The 15,406-nt window shown below is 36.3% G+C and overlaps 1 protein-coding gene across 1 annotated transcript in view; it reads right to left on the bottom strand.

Annotated features, from left to right (window-relative positions):
* Positions 1-513: 513 nt before the first annotated feature.
* The window catches only part of LOC149084186 (uncharacterized), a 248,694-nt gene continuing 233,801 nt past the window's right edge, over positions 514-15,406 (bottom strand). The window contains exons 6-8 of the mRNA XM_089234531.1: positions 12,759-12,892; positions 5,596-5,827; positions 514-5,494 (exon numbers count right to left, since the gene is read on the bottom strand). Coding sequence (XP_089090657.1) covers positions 5,418-5,494; positions 5,596-5,827; positions 12,759-12,892 — 443 coding nt within the window. The 3' untranslated portion in view covers positions 514-5,417. The remainder of the gene's footprint in view (positions 5,495-5,595; positions 5,828-12,758; positions 12,893-15,406) is intronic.

Here is a 15,406-nt window from a genome sequence, read left to right as displayed (position 1 = left end):
TCTTTCCCATTATCTTCGCTTGGTGCCCCCAGTTATCTGACTAAGGGCCGTATTCACCGACATGGTTTAAACCTGTAGTTACGATTTTTGGATAAGAGATCAACGTAGATTGGTTAAACCCCTGAATTTAACCAATCCCCGTCGATCTCTTATCAAAAAATTGTGACTATAGCTTAAACCATGTCGGTTAATACCGCCCTAAGTACAGTCAAACCTCGTTAGTGCGTCCCCCGGTTAACGCGTCACTCCGCTTACCGGATCACTTTTTTGGAAGTCCCAATCGTCCTCAGGCAGGAATCGGCAGGTTATGGCTTACTCCGTTTAACGAGTCACTCCGCTTACTAAGTCATATTTTTGCCCTCCTAAGAGTGACTCATTAACAAGGTTTGACTGTATATCGTTTATTAAATTTGTTACGGAATTATTGGAATTATTCCAGATTGAAACACTCGTGGAATCACAAAGACGTAAAAACCGTGCAATCGAAAAAATATGGTCTTGGAGGACACAGAATGCTAAAAATATTATTTTATTTCAGAAAAAAAAAGAAAAAAAAAACAGACTAAATTCGGACTGGATGTGTTTCTCCAATATTTTTTTTCCTGTCATACATTCCGGTAAATTTAGGAATCTATTCATACAATTGGACGTGAGATGAGATAAATACACACGACAATACAAATTCCATTTCCAGCATAAGAAAAAAAAAACCATGTAAAAACAACATGATATTATGACAATCCCGAAATAAATTATACAATGATAAACAAATACACAAATTTTCATTGACTAGGAAAACAATTTTGTTTATGCGATATATAAGAATAATTCCAACAGACATGACTTTCGTAATGTATCATAATAATTGATAATTTTTTCCTATTCAAATAATGTGAACCATTAAATTCTGTAAATTAAATTTCAATGTCGTGAAAGCCGCGATACTTTTATATGGATTGTGCAAATTATTTCAGTTTCTCTTATACGAAGCTCAACTCGAAACATGATGTGTGTATTTTTATATGTGTTATAACGTATGTATATGTACATATCTGGATTTATTTCATAAATAAACATCTCAACGAGCTGTACAAATCTCCATATTCCGCAGTAAACTTCATAGAATTATGTTATATTAATACTTTTTCCTCTGATAGGTATGTTTTGTATTAGATGATTGGATTTCCGGGTGGGATTCGTTCTGACCACGTTAAGACTCAATCCAGGACGTTCGTATGCTGAGAGTTTTTATTGTTATATAATATATAAATGTAAATTATGGGGGATATTTCTCGTATGAAATACAGGTTTGGGGTTTATAAATATACACAAACCGGGGAAAAAAATTAGACATCTCTCTAAGAAATTTGATCGGGCCAAGTGGTATCGCGTGAGAACATCGACGTAAAAACGCCTCCTGCGAGAGGAGAAAAAAACCTCCATCAAAAAAACATATATCGCCAGGTATTTCATCACAAACCACGCACATGAACACTCCTAATAATCCCTCTAATCTATTTAATTTTTGTTAATTTATTAGTTGGGGAGACTTTATATACCAAACGATGGTTTCGACGAAAATCTTAATACGGGCGTATTTTGACGACAAATAATACTTTAACAAATAACTTAATTTGCTTTGTTTTTTTATGCCCGAGCCTGGGAACCCTCGGCACCCAGTCAGCAGCAGAAAGTCCCCCTATCGGCCGTGTCACCACCACATCTTACCAAAATGACATAAATAGCGGTGACTGAAAGGAATTTTTTGACAAGCAATGTGCTGATGGCGATGTTATGACGGAGGATATTTTTTGTTGATGTTTTGATGTGGAGCCAAAAACATGGGAACATAGCTTGAAATCGACATTGATTGTTTCACATATTACTGTCATGCACATTGATCGGCGGTGGAGACAAACGTGACAACACTTAAATAAAATTATAGTTCAAATAACTGTTCTATGAAATTGCAAAAGCGAGATTTTAAAATTCGCGTCAAAACGTCGTCAACAAAGATATCCCCCCTCCTAACGTTCCATCAACACATCGCTCGTGAAAGGCACCCCTTGTCAAAAATATCACCTTTCAAAGAATCGCATGTTGAAATATCACCCGTGATAACATCAGTAGTCGTAACATTGCATTTTCTTAAAAATTTCTGCAAGTTACTCACAACCAAGTGACTTCCATTGTTATGATTTTATGGGGGATACACTCAATGGTTGGATTAAGATACACTTTTATGGATCTCGCTCAACTGTTTTTGCATTTAAACTTCTGCTTATATAACAGAACAAGTCTAATATTTTTGACCGGGCATTGTATTTCAATTGGAACATAACTTCCTGTTGCATGCACTGCATACAAAGTAATTAATACGAATGATTACCAAATTCTTGAGTTACCATTTATTATGAATTATTGGTACATGAAAAATAAACTGATCGGGCCCCCCCCCCACCCCCAATGGCCGTCATAAGCGCTTGCCTTCTCTCTCATTGGCTAAGAGCCGTTCCTTAACGTTTCTCCGGAGATAGTTTCTCTCCGTTTTCATGGATACGGTTATTCTGTGTTGATAGAGCTCGCTGAAACTATCATTTCTTGTTTTTATTTTCTTGTCAAAGTATATAAGTTGCCTGATTACACAATTTGCTATACTTACATATCGTAGAATCACTCCAATCCGGCGAAACATCGAGAAATACCTTTGGACCAATAGTAACCTTCCAACCATAAATATTTTTTTTTTACACTTTTCATATAGGTAATTATCTTTCATCGATGAACGAAAACTCGAATGCGCAACCCCCCTTCTAATTTGAAATGAAATCACAGACAGTAGTTCCATCCTGTTACAAACTGATAACACAAAGTCATTTGAGTCTTAGAAATTTGAGGCAATAGGAACTGGGATCAACTAGGAGCATACAATTCGTTTGATGCATTGATAACGTAAAATAGGATGGCATATTACATTCAAAAAAATTACACAGAGCTGGCTTGAAAATATACTAATTTTTTTAAATATTGGTTGATAATTCGTGAATATGTTTATATTCATCTCATATCTTGCGGTTCCAGCTGAAACATACACTGTAACTAAACTAATGGTCAGACCTTCAGGGGCGGATAGAACTCGTCAAAGCAAACAACTTTCACTATTGAATGTGGAGTCGAAAAGTAAGCGGTGTTCCGCGAGAAGGCGCTTTCATTGGAGTGTATGAAACGTCGAATTTCGCAGAACCCATTCATTCAGCTGCTATTCGTCGGCAGAGATACAGCAATATTCGAATGCGGAGATGACGGATATGCACCTAAATTAAGGGGCTGCAAACGGCAATGCCGTAGATGCAGTAAGACTTTACCAGGAGGGATTTACAAACAAGTCGGTACCCGATCCGAGAACATTCCAACAATCGCACATGCAAATCGTGGAGACGAGCGCGCAAGTAGTGTGGGAACGCTAAATCGGATAGAGAGGCAACCCTTGATGCAGTGAACGACCAGCCTGCACGAAGCACGCTGGCAATTGTTTGTGACCAAGGTGTCAACCATATGACGGTATGGCATGTGTTGCGTGAAAAAAGGTTACCTCCCTACAATCTCTAATGGGTGTAGGCCTTGAAAGATAACAGATTTCTTCACAACGTATAACATTTGCACACTGGTTTCTGCTACAGGTTTCTGCAGCCACAGCTTGCAGTATCTGTCCTGTTTACGGACAAGCTGATGGTCGTTCATTTGAGGATTTGTTGTTAAATCTTGACAACTAGTTATTTATTATACATCTTTACTGTGTTCTTAATTTTCACCACAGTAACTCTCTCTCGCGACATCCCGTTTGCTTTCCGACTCCACATTGTATGGTGAAAATTGTTTGTCTGGCGAGTTCTATCACCCCTTATACAGTTCTGAAGAATAATTAAGTTACACCCTGTATATTCAAAGACCTCTAGAGAGGAAACCAGTGGGTGAAACAGCCTCAAATTTAAATAAATTGCATTTCAGAGAATGGGAAACCATCTTTACGCATAAGCGACAGTTACAAAAATTATTCTAGAAACAAATGTAGAGCTTTAAAAATTTATTGGTAAGTGGTGGACACATGAAACTGTATGAAATTGCAGCACTGAATAGTATCCAGGCATACTTGGGGGAAGACAGACATGAGTCTGTTATTTTCTTCTATCGGTCTTTATATACAGGGTGGTAAGGAACTCAACCGACAAACTTTTAGGATGATCGGACACGTCTAGACAAATAACTTTTGCAAATGGATCCCTGGGTCGAAACACGACTATTTGGTCGGAAAGGACGTTGGCAACGGGAGAATAGCTAAGCAAGCAGCAACATATCCAGGGCGGTGGATTGGCAGTAGTGGAACCGGGTCCATGGCATGGCTTTCCGGGTTATGTTTTTTCTCTGAGGTCCGTTACCTGCAGCTATTTTTGTACTTCCTCAGTTTTCCGAATGAATAAATTCATTTCGACGAAAGATCACATTGCAAAATGTGTTCTTTTTACGTGTTCGATCACCCCTAGAAGTTTTTCGGTGGATTTCCGGACCACCCTGTGTACATAGATTATTTTTCTAAAATCATTTCCTAATGCAGTGAAATGCAAACCTCGAAAGTTTGGTGCTGCTCCTCGGTGTACTGCTTTCTGCTCCAGAGGCTTATGTGAATAGGTTACACACACGCGATACTTTCACTTCAATTACTTGGTATAGAACAAATGAAAACTGTTTAGTTGTTTCTTCGGATATATCTTTACAGTTCATGATGTCTGAAGTTTCATGTACTAAAGGAAATGTCGCATGCATGATTTCAATAATAATCAGGATTCAAGTCAATGTATTTTTTTTCTCCAAGTGAGGTGATGGGTCATCTATGTATAGAAAAAGGAATGTTCTGTCTTTTACGATGAGGTATAAAAAATCTTCTTCTCCATTTTGACAGGAGGGGAATTATACAAAATTTCACAAATGAGCACCACTCTAAAATTTGCCCGCAGCCAATCACGTCCATTCCTCGAGGAGAGTATCGGCAATGCATTACGGATGCAGGATGATGAGATTCAAAAGAGGGAAATACATTTTCAGGCGCAGCATTCACCACCGATGTTTGTTCCGTCGTATTGCCGTCTCGGATTATAAAATAAAAATGGTGCCGACGTGCGCAGGTTATTCGGGGACTAGATGCACATCATACTTTTATATATATACGGTATATTCTTTTTCTTTATGACCTAAGAAGGTCGATGACTTTCCATTCAGGTTTGTTGGTGCACATTTTACGAACCTGAAAGTGTTTAATTAAACCCCCGGGTACACTTCTGTATTCGGGTGTTGTAATTATTCAAAGTATGTGTTTTCTTTTGTTTTCCTCGATAAAGTCACGTAAAAAAATGGCGATGGTGCTATAAGATGACTGCCAGCACTGTACTCACGAACAACGTTTGCAGCAGGCACCCGACGGTACTGCCTCGGTTTATCACTATAAAGGAAAAATTAAATATTAGGTCATTTTACGACTGATGAGCACATACATCACGAGATGATTGTGTGTACACGGATTTATCAAAAACATTCCATCACCTGCTCCAGTATTTTCAGAGATGTGCAGTCCGGAGCTCTGTTGGCTGCTTCCGATGACCGTCTCCTCACTGCTCATGTTGATCACCTTGGAAAGAGTTGCCGTGCATTTCAACCTCATCTCGGCGCTGTGGAAATGCTTCGTCCTGACGGCGAAACGAAGACCCAGCGTTGATATCTCTTGGCCATCGGCAAAACGGGTCGACCTGTAGTGCACCAAGAACTCTTGTCTCACCTATATACCATGTGGATAAAAAAAAAAGATAAACTTTCTTATCAAATAATAGTCCGCACTAAAAACGGGAACATACCAATATAAGTCCACCCTCCAAATTCGGAATTGATAAGAATGATCAAATGATATCTCCACGTGCATTCCTTTCCAATATAATTCGTACCTCAGATACCTCATTCATATTACAAAGCGTTGAATAATAAGTATATAAAAATATTAAGTATATAAAAATATTAAGTATATACAAATTAACTTTCTATACTCGTACCGTTTCTTCAAAAACCTAGTTAGAAAGTTGTTGTCCTGTCTCTTCTAAGAACAACAAAAAAAAAACTCCCACGTTTATAAGCGAAATATTGGAATTCAAAAACCGCTGATAAGGAGGGGAAAAACAGCATGTGAAGCATAGAATGTGATGTGAGCTTGACGTTAGTTCATGCCAGTGTTTCCCAAACTTTTTTCTCCCACCGCACCCCAACACAATCTAACCCATAGGATTCTACGCTATACCCATGACTTCTACCGGCCCTCCTGGAACATTCCATCACTGCTCAGGGGGCGTTTACGCCCACGTTGGGAATCACTGGTTTATCCGGATATTTCTTTCATGTTTAGGAATATTTGAATTGAAATATCTCAAAGAATATTGCACTTTAAATCATGTAATTTTTTGTATTTGTGAGGACAGAGTGACTGAATACATTTTTTTTTAAATTTAATAATTATACAAGTATTTGCAATATGAATGACGTACCTGAAGTCTGTACGTTATTCGGACACTTCTTTCCAATTGGAAGTATGCTTGTAGGGTCAACGGTTCACGAGTTGTTCCAGGATAAAGAGACTTTCCTACGTAGCCTGCATCAGCCTTCAAAGTCGAATTTAGTGATATTGTCAAATGGCATCTTCAAGCGTAATCCGACAGGTTTCATTTTGTTTCTCTGTGATGGTATGGTACGGACGGAGTCATGTTGAAAAAAGACAGTTCTTTTATCTCATTCACTGGGTCTGAATCCAGGGCATATCTGTCAACCTACATCAGGGTTTCTCAAATCCCATATGTGAGTGAATGCCGCGGACACCCTGTGCCGATAAAACGAAAGCTACGGACTCCTTCTGCCAACCAAATGAAGGTCACGGACCTGTTTACAAAATAGCATTGTATTTTATGTAGGTGCGCTTATAACCTGCTGTCAAGCTGAATGAATGAATGAATGAACGCCAGAACTTTGCCACTGGACTTATCCCGTTGCCGAAATCTCTTCCAGTCCAACTTCGTGGCAGAGTCTGGAACACTTTGCTTTGTGTCAAAAAAAAAGAAAAAAAATACAAACTTTTACAACATATTTTCCCCGGACAATTGGGTACTGTCGCGATTAACAAATTTTGTGGTGATTACAGACGAGATGGGATTGGGAGTTTTAGAAGTTTCGGCTGTCCGTCACGAACGTGTAAAGAACAATGTCCTTGAGCTTTTAATATGTAAATAAAATTAGTTCTTCGTTTGAGAATGTGTCCGTATTTCTCACAGAAATCCATTACTAGTACTTAAACTTATCTCCACCTCATACGCATTCCTCGACGGAATTTCTAAAGAATCGGTGCATGCGTGGAATGCGTGTCTCACGGAAAACCCAAAATTCTTTCACGCCATTGAGACAAGCTATTCCAACGGGGGCTATCCAAGTAAAACCAATGAAATCAAGGTACAATCAACAAGGGACTTGCATTCTAATTATACATCGATACGTCTCTTACTTCTCTGAGTGGCATAGGGTGATTCTAAATTCATGGGAGAAACTTTGGGGTGATATAAGAAAGACACCTAGAAACAAACATTTTGATCATAGAATGTGTGGTCGAATCACAATATAAAAGGCGGTAGAGGGTGCTTTTAGAGAGTGCATAAGAGCAGTTCATCAACCGCAAATATATTTTTTTCTGACGGATTTGCTGTAATAAATGCAACCAACTGTTCGATAATGCATGACATTGGTGCAATCTGAGTAACGCAAATTCTGCCGCAAGTCTTCATACCGCTTGATCATTGTTTGACACAGCATAAACTTTATAGTCCTTGCATCAATAAAAAACAAAAACCACTCCAATCTGAAGGTGCATATGCACCTTCGAATGGTTGACAGCACATATCACAGCAAATCCGTCAGAAAAACATATATTTTTTGATGAAGTGCTGTTGTGCACTATCTAAACCCACCGCCTTGCTAATGCGATTCGACCGCACATTCTATGATCAAACACTTGTTTAGATGTCTTATATCATGTCTTATAGTTGGTCCCATGAATTTAGAACCACCTTGTATATGTCTACCTTATTATCTTGTACCAGTCTAACCTCATCCTTATTTTAATTCGAATTCTACTCAAAATACTGCTAATTTCAACTCTTGGTCATTAGTGCTAGTATATAAACGACTAAAAACAATAATAACATTCAATGACCATATTCAGTTATCCGTAGTACATTCCAACAATTTTATTACTAAGGTCTAATAGTTAGAAATATATATAATGAATGAATAAATACCCACCCATTAAAGAATCGCATCCGAAACGCACCGAGTCTAAATTAATTGTTAATTCATATATTCCCGAAATAAATTTCAACAACCACCAGTGTTAACTCTGAGGAGAAAGCGTTTAATCTTTCAAGAAGTCCGTGAGGTGTTTAACGGAGAAGGTTCCGGCACTTTCCTGCTCCTACTACTACTACTACAACAACTACTACTATTATTATTATTATCATCGCCACTACCACAACTAAGTACAAGCGGCAGTGGCGTCGTCGGAAACAACGTGAGGAAATCCGTTCCTTTTGGCGATTGCTCCCTTGGGAACATTCGAGGCAGAGCAAAGAGTTCTCTCCTCCTCCTCCATTCTCCTTAATTGAGATTTATTAATGATTCAGTTTAATTACTATATTTGTCGGAAACAGTCTCGCCATTAATCGCTTACCTCATGCACGTATCGCTGTCTCGTCACCATCGAGTGTGTCGATGCGGTTAAATTTAGGTTTCGGTCTCGAACAAAACTTTCACTTTTTTCTTTTTTTTTTGCTTACGAATTAATTACGGAGCAACCACGACATGATTATATATTCATATGTGTGTGTGTGTTTGTGTAGGAAACATGCTTGTTGAATCATCCCTTATGATGTTACCCGTCCGTTACCTTGCACGCAACTTCGTTGTATCGACCGATGCTGTTTAACAAAACAATTCTTTTAAATATTTTATACTTGTGAAATAATGAATGAGAACTCTATGTAACAAATGTTTTCATTTTTCCCAGATAGAAGTTGTTACTTCTGTGTTTGCTTAGTCTGAATAAGTATGGAAATTCTGATTATTTCCTTCATGCTTTGGTTTTGTGGGAAAGTGATCAATAATTGAGGAGCTTATTTTCAAAAGGGAACGTTTCCACTTTTGCTAAAGTTACAGTAGAAGTTGAAAAAAAGTTTATTCTTCGGAATGGATTCTCTCTCTCAAAAAAATTAGAAAATAGCGAAATAGGAACCACATATGGGAGTTGTGTAAGAAAATTTAAATATTATGTTCCTTGATCAACATTTAGGGAAGTTACCTACATTTAAATATTGGAAATGTCCCGTTTTGAAAGGAAAATAGTGGAATGATACCCTTTAATCAAAATTGTGAAAAACGTCTGAAAAACTGGAAATTTCTACGTCACCCGTTGGTTCCAGAAGGATTCACGTAGCCGAGGAAGGTACGAGGAGAAGTAAGCTCTCTGTCGTGAATATGATAAAAAACATGATCATTCTGCAATGGAACCTCCCTGAACCGACACTCCCGTTAGCGAACATCTCCACCAATGGGCAATTTTTTTGTTTTACAAGAGACTCAATGTATTTTACTGCCCATTAACGGACACTTTTCGTTAATGGAAAAAAGATTTTCGGTCCCATAGGTGTCCGCTATCATCAGGTTCTACTGTAAAATGCGACTTTGAAAGTGCTTCTGAAAAATGTCCCGTTTGGAAAAAATACGTTATCGCGAATAGAAAAACCGCTTTGTTATGTTACCTTTTGAATGAGAAAAATACCGAAGTGAATGAACAAATCGTCCCTTTCGGTAGAAACGACCAACTTTTGCATAATCCGACAGAGCTAATCCTAGAGATTCAGAAATCCGTTGAAAGTGCATCTCGAAAAGCAGGATGGAAATATTCCCTTCTGAAAATACGCTCCTCAATTGTGAAATGATCTATCACGATTGACAGCTTGCACAAAAAAAAAAGAATCGCACTAATAAAGGATATTAAAAACTGAAAATAACTTCCACAATATAAGCCCCTTTATTTCGGTATTTTACAGATTATAGCTTAAAGTAAATTTTGAAAATGATGGACTTTTTTTTTTCTTCATCTTCACTCTCATATGCATGACATCATTTTGACGCAATACCCGCAAAAATCATTCTACACGATATTTTGCATGTTTTCTTCCCATCGAGCTTATATTACTGGAGGGAGCATCGAGTCGCTGCGAGGGGTTCAACAAATCGAACGCAAGGAAATCAAGTGACTCGTTGAATAACACAGTTCCTCCCTGGCAATTTCCTCCGATAGAAATGTACAGTTCAGTCTCTAAATACTGCGTTTTAATTATTAAAACAAAAGGAGAGAGAACTCATCCAATCATAAGAAAGATTAAATTATTTATTTCATTAATATTGGAATAATTTCTTTCATTTATGCTGAAAAATTTCATTAATTCTGGAATTTTTCTGCATTAATTCTGGAGTTTTTCTTCATTAACTCTGGAATTTTTCTTCATTAACTCTGGAATTTTTCTTCATTAACTCTGGAATTTTTCTTCATTAACTCTGGAATTATTTCCTTGATTAATTATTAGTTCTTTCATTACTTCTGGAATAATTTCTCTCATAAATTCTCAAATTATTTATTTCTCTCATTAATGCCCATATTATTTATTTCTCTCATTAATGCTCAAATTATTTATTTCTCTCATTAATGCTCAAATTATTTATTTCTCTCATTAATGCTCAAATTATTCATTTCATTAATGCTCAAATTATTCATTTCATTAATGCTCAAATTATTCATTTCATTAATGCTCAAATTATTTATTTCATTTATGCTGAAATTACTTCTTTCATTGATTCTGGAATTATCTTTTTCATTAATTCTGGAATTATCTTTTTCATTAATTCTGGAATTACCTTTTTCATTAATTCTGTAATTACCTTTTTCATTAATTCTGGAATTATCTTTTTCATTAATTCTGTAATTACCTTTTTCATTAATTCTGTAATTACCTTTTTCATTAATTCTGGAATTATCTCTTTCATTAATTTTGTAATAATCACTTTCATCAATGCTGAAATGCATTTTAATTCTATAATTTTTTCTTTCATTAATTTTTTAATTATCTCTTTTTTTATTCTGGATTTATCGATTTCATTAATGCTAGAATTATCTCATCGATACTGAAACTATTTCTTTCATTTATTGTTTAAAACTCCTATTTAACAATCACTTTTGTTTTAAACGGCCATTAGAAAATAATGGGGATTTCGCTGATATTCAACGAGTCACACGTGATATTCCGACGAATGATATTGCCGACACCGTTCTCAGCACTGCCAAAGCGGAGACCGCTGACGTGATGCTCCCTCCAGTAATATGAGCTCGATGGTTCCCCTGAAATGGATGTTCTGGGGGTGAGGGAGGGGTCAAGAATGCTTCGATTTAGGTGTTTATATCGCTGTTCTGTGTGAGAACCCATTATTTCTTCAAATTTACCGAGATTGGCGTGGGATATGCGATATATAGAGAGAGAGAGATCCCCATATTAAATTTTTTTTCAATAGATTTTTGATTTTTTCACATACTCAAGATCGTCCTTGATCGCTATGTGATTCCATACTAAATTGTTACAAGACACGCGAATACATGAAATATAATTTTGTTTTTGAATCCAATAAAAAATCCCTTTTAATTACATCAATGAATATTCGGGAGTGATTTATAATGGACTATCTAAGTTTTAAATTATACATTACGTACTTGGAAACAGTGATAGATGGGAAAGAAGAAACGACATTTTTATCAGTAGGCCTGTATAATTTTAAATACATCGGTTTCCGGAATCAACTACTTTTTTATTAATGGATGGTGCAAGACAAATTGATGCCCATAGTTTGCACGAAGAGTCTTCTAACGCAACAGCTAGAACAGTTCATCTCTGTGAGGCATACACATCTATTGTAATGAAGATATTACAGGAAAAATGCTTTGAACATTTTGAACTCAACACTTTAAATTCGTCATGTCCTTGCTTCTCAAAATGACCATTTCGGATTCGTCGAAGGAAAGAATTGACCCATATTTTCCAATCCAAGGAAGTGAAAAATATCCCTACCCTCTGTTTAACAGATAATGCAACAAGACTGTCATTCAACTGACGGATCTTTTTATTTTACTGCAACGCTAATTTTTTGTCGTGGTAGAGGAGGTAAAATCGACCTTTTGAATAGTAACTGATTTGCGACTATTGGATGCGTGTCCCAATTTATTTGTGATGAAACATGACAAATCTCGTGTGTCCATCATTCAGGAGACTAAAAAGGATCGTAACGGCTATATATAACGAATAATTTTTATTTATCGCATAATATTTTATTGTACTTCCTTACAACTGGCATGATCCCACTTTTCACATCCAGGTCTATTCGACTCCAGTTTACAAAGTCAGGATAGAAATCCCGTTTTTTGTGTTTCGAATCTTTTCGTTTGTCGGTCCTGATAGTCATACGAACATTCGCGATTGTTCGATACCGCACGTACACAAAAGCACGTATTTAGCGATGTAGGTAATGATACTGGTGGAGGAATGAAATGAGAGAGAGAGAGAGAGAGAGACTCTTACTGGTTTGTCGTTAATGAACCAACGGAGCTCAGCTGCTGGTGATGACTTGGCTGAAGTGCAGTTGACGTCTACCGTGTCGCCTACTTGGTACTTTGGTTTGCCTCCTGATATAATTGGCCCGTCTCCGATGACCGCTGGAAATGGACGATGAAGTTTATTGAAACTGGTGTAATCAATACATGTCAAAACATCATGTACAGCCGGGGAATGTCGTTAAATATTCAAAAAAAAGTATGCGTAATTATAATCGTCTGTCACATAATAAGATAATTTAGGACAATATGGCTCAATTAAATTTCAGTGATTTTTTCGAAAACTGGTTTGAATTAAAAAAAAATGTATTGTATATTGGAACTTGGAATATTTTGTAAGATTAAGAAAATAATGAAAGGTATGTCTCTAGGAGAAATACGAGAAAAAATACTCCAAAGAAATCAACATCTTGAATCAATAAAAAGTTATGAAGCTCATTGAGTTAGATGTTTTCTCAGTTCACTTAAATTTAATAGATCAAAATATATTTTTTTTTCCGATGTAAAATTTTCAATGAAAGAAAAAATTGTTAGAGAGAGAGAGAGATTAGAACAAAAATTCCAGGAATTGAGAAAGCAGCGATCTAAAGTTTCTAGACTTTCTAAAGTTGAGTTTCAGATCTAATTGCCAATTCAAAGCCGCGGTTCATCCAATAACTTTATTTTTCTGACCCGGATACTAGGAGATTTTAGTAATCTCTTAGACACTTCAATTATATTTCTGTTCAAACCCCGTCCAAAATTAAGGAAATGTCACGATCTCTGAGCCTTCAAAAGTATATTTTTTTAAATGACTTATACTTTTTTTCACTTAATTGTAAATCAAATGCCAAAAAATTTCGTGTCAATCGCTTAACTGGTTCGTTCAAAATGAAAGCCAGAAGAAATAGATGGCAATATAAAAGCTTCCAAGTAAGAAACCTTAAACGCGCTCGTTTTTCCTCGGAAATTAGAGTTTATAAATCACAAGCTTTCGAGTTTCGCGGCTCATCCTCTAAGATTAGGGGGGGGAATTCAACACCAAAAATTCTGCAATTTCCTGATATGTTTATTCAGCATTTGTGAGTAAAATGAACGTCTCATTCAGCTATTGGGCAAAAGGAAGTATTGAAATCAATTTTTTGAAATTTACCAATTATATTTTTTTTAAGAAAATGTTAATTATCCATAATTTATTTCAACAAAGTGTCAGATATCATTTATAAACGAGGTTAATTTTATTGAAACATCTCGTATGAATATTCTTTTAAAATTGTAACTAATTTGACGCAATAATTTTTCTTATGGATGAATATCAAATTATCGGTCTGAGGAAAAATTGCCTTGGAAGTTCATTTCTTGGATACTCTCTTGCTCTGTCAGTCATCATTTTCTTTTATGTTGGAAGAATCAATTAATCGATCGACACGAAATTTTTCACATTTGATTAGCAATCAAAGGATTTTTTTTTCATTTTTGAATCAAAAGTCTAAATTAATATATAATATTTAGTCTCAATTAAATCATTTTTTTTCAAGCCTCAGAGGCCATGATATCTCTTAATGTTTACAGTTGAACTTCCAGCAACAGAAATCTCATTAGTGAATTTTTTTTCACGGACACTTTCAAGTCTATTGAAAAGGACCCCGATATTTATTTCGCTAATATGCAGTCGAACATGGCTAATTCCAAGTCCAAAGTAACAGGAAAGAGTTCGAATTATCTAATTAATCTATCCTGGATCTGTAAAACGATTACAGATTGCAATTTAATCGGAAACTTTCACATGGGATAATAATTATCAAATATTTTGAAATTTTTCATTATCAGTTACGAAACTTTTTTTCAAATTTTAATAAGTTATAATTATAATATGTAACTGATCTTTGGTATTATATCATTCTACTGTTCTCGAATCAGCCCACTGCAGAATTCCTTGACCACGTTCAAAGCCTTCATCTGTGACGAAAATACAAGGTGGGCAAAAAGTCCGTAAAAACTCAAAAAAATGCATAATAACCGGAAAAACAACTGGAATAAAAAACGGTTTCTAGAGTTATCATCGCTTGCACGGAGATTTTTATGACAGGAAAAAATAACAAAACATCCGATAGGTGGCTCTGCCATCTATTTCTTTTCTGTTTCATTTTGCACGAACCAGATAACCGATTGACACGGAGTTTTTTGGCATTTGATTTACAATTAAGTGAAAAGAAAGTAAAATAGTCATTTAAAATATACTTTCTGAAAAATACTTTTAAAATTAAAATATTTTTGAAGCCTGAGAAATCGAGACAGCTCCTTAATTTTGGACGGGATTGAACAGAAAAATAATTAAAGTGTCTAAGACATAACTAAAATCTCCTAGTATCCGGGTCAGAAAAATGAAGTTCTTGGATGAACCGCGGCGGTAGCGACTTCGGTGGATATACGCAAATGAGAAGCTTTTAAGTTCCTGCGCTCCTAATCCACAATCAGTTCACCGTTGTAAATCGTGTATGTAGACCTGCTGCACTCTGCCGTTACTGGATTTGTGACTCGCCTGCAATGTGTTATCCCCTGTGGTAGTGGTCATGTGGAACGCATACTGTTGTAATAAACGATTTGGAGGCATTCTGTTCGTTATTTGCGTATCTT

The sequence above is a fragment of the Pholcus phalangioides genome, unplaced genomic scaffold (assembly GCF_987345545.1).
Source record: "Pholcus phalangioides strain wild (caught in Gottingen) unplaced genomic scaffold, Ppha-v1.0 ptg000008l_1, whole genome shotgun sequence".
Lineage (NCBI taxonomy): Eukaryota > Metazoa > Arthropoda > Arachnida > Araneae > Pholcidae > Pholcus > Pholcus phalangioides.
The sequence above is the reverse complement of the archived record's forward strand: the minus strand, read 5'-3'. Positions and strand labels throughout refer to the sequence as shown.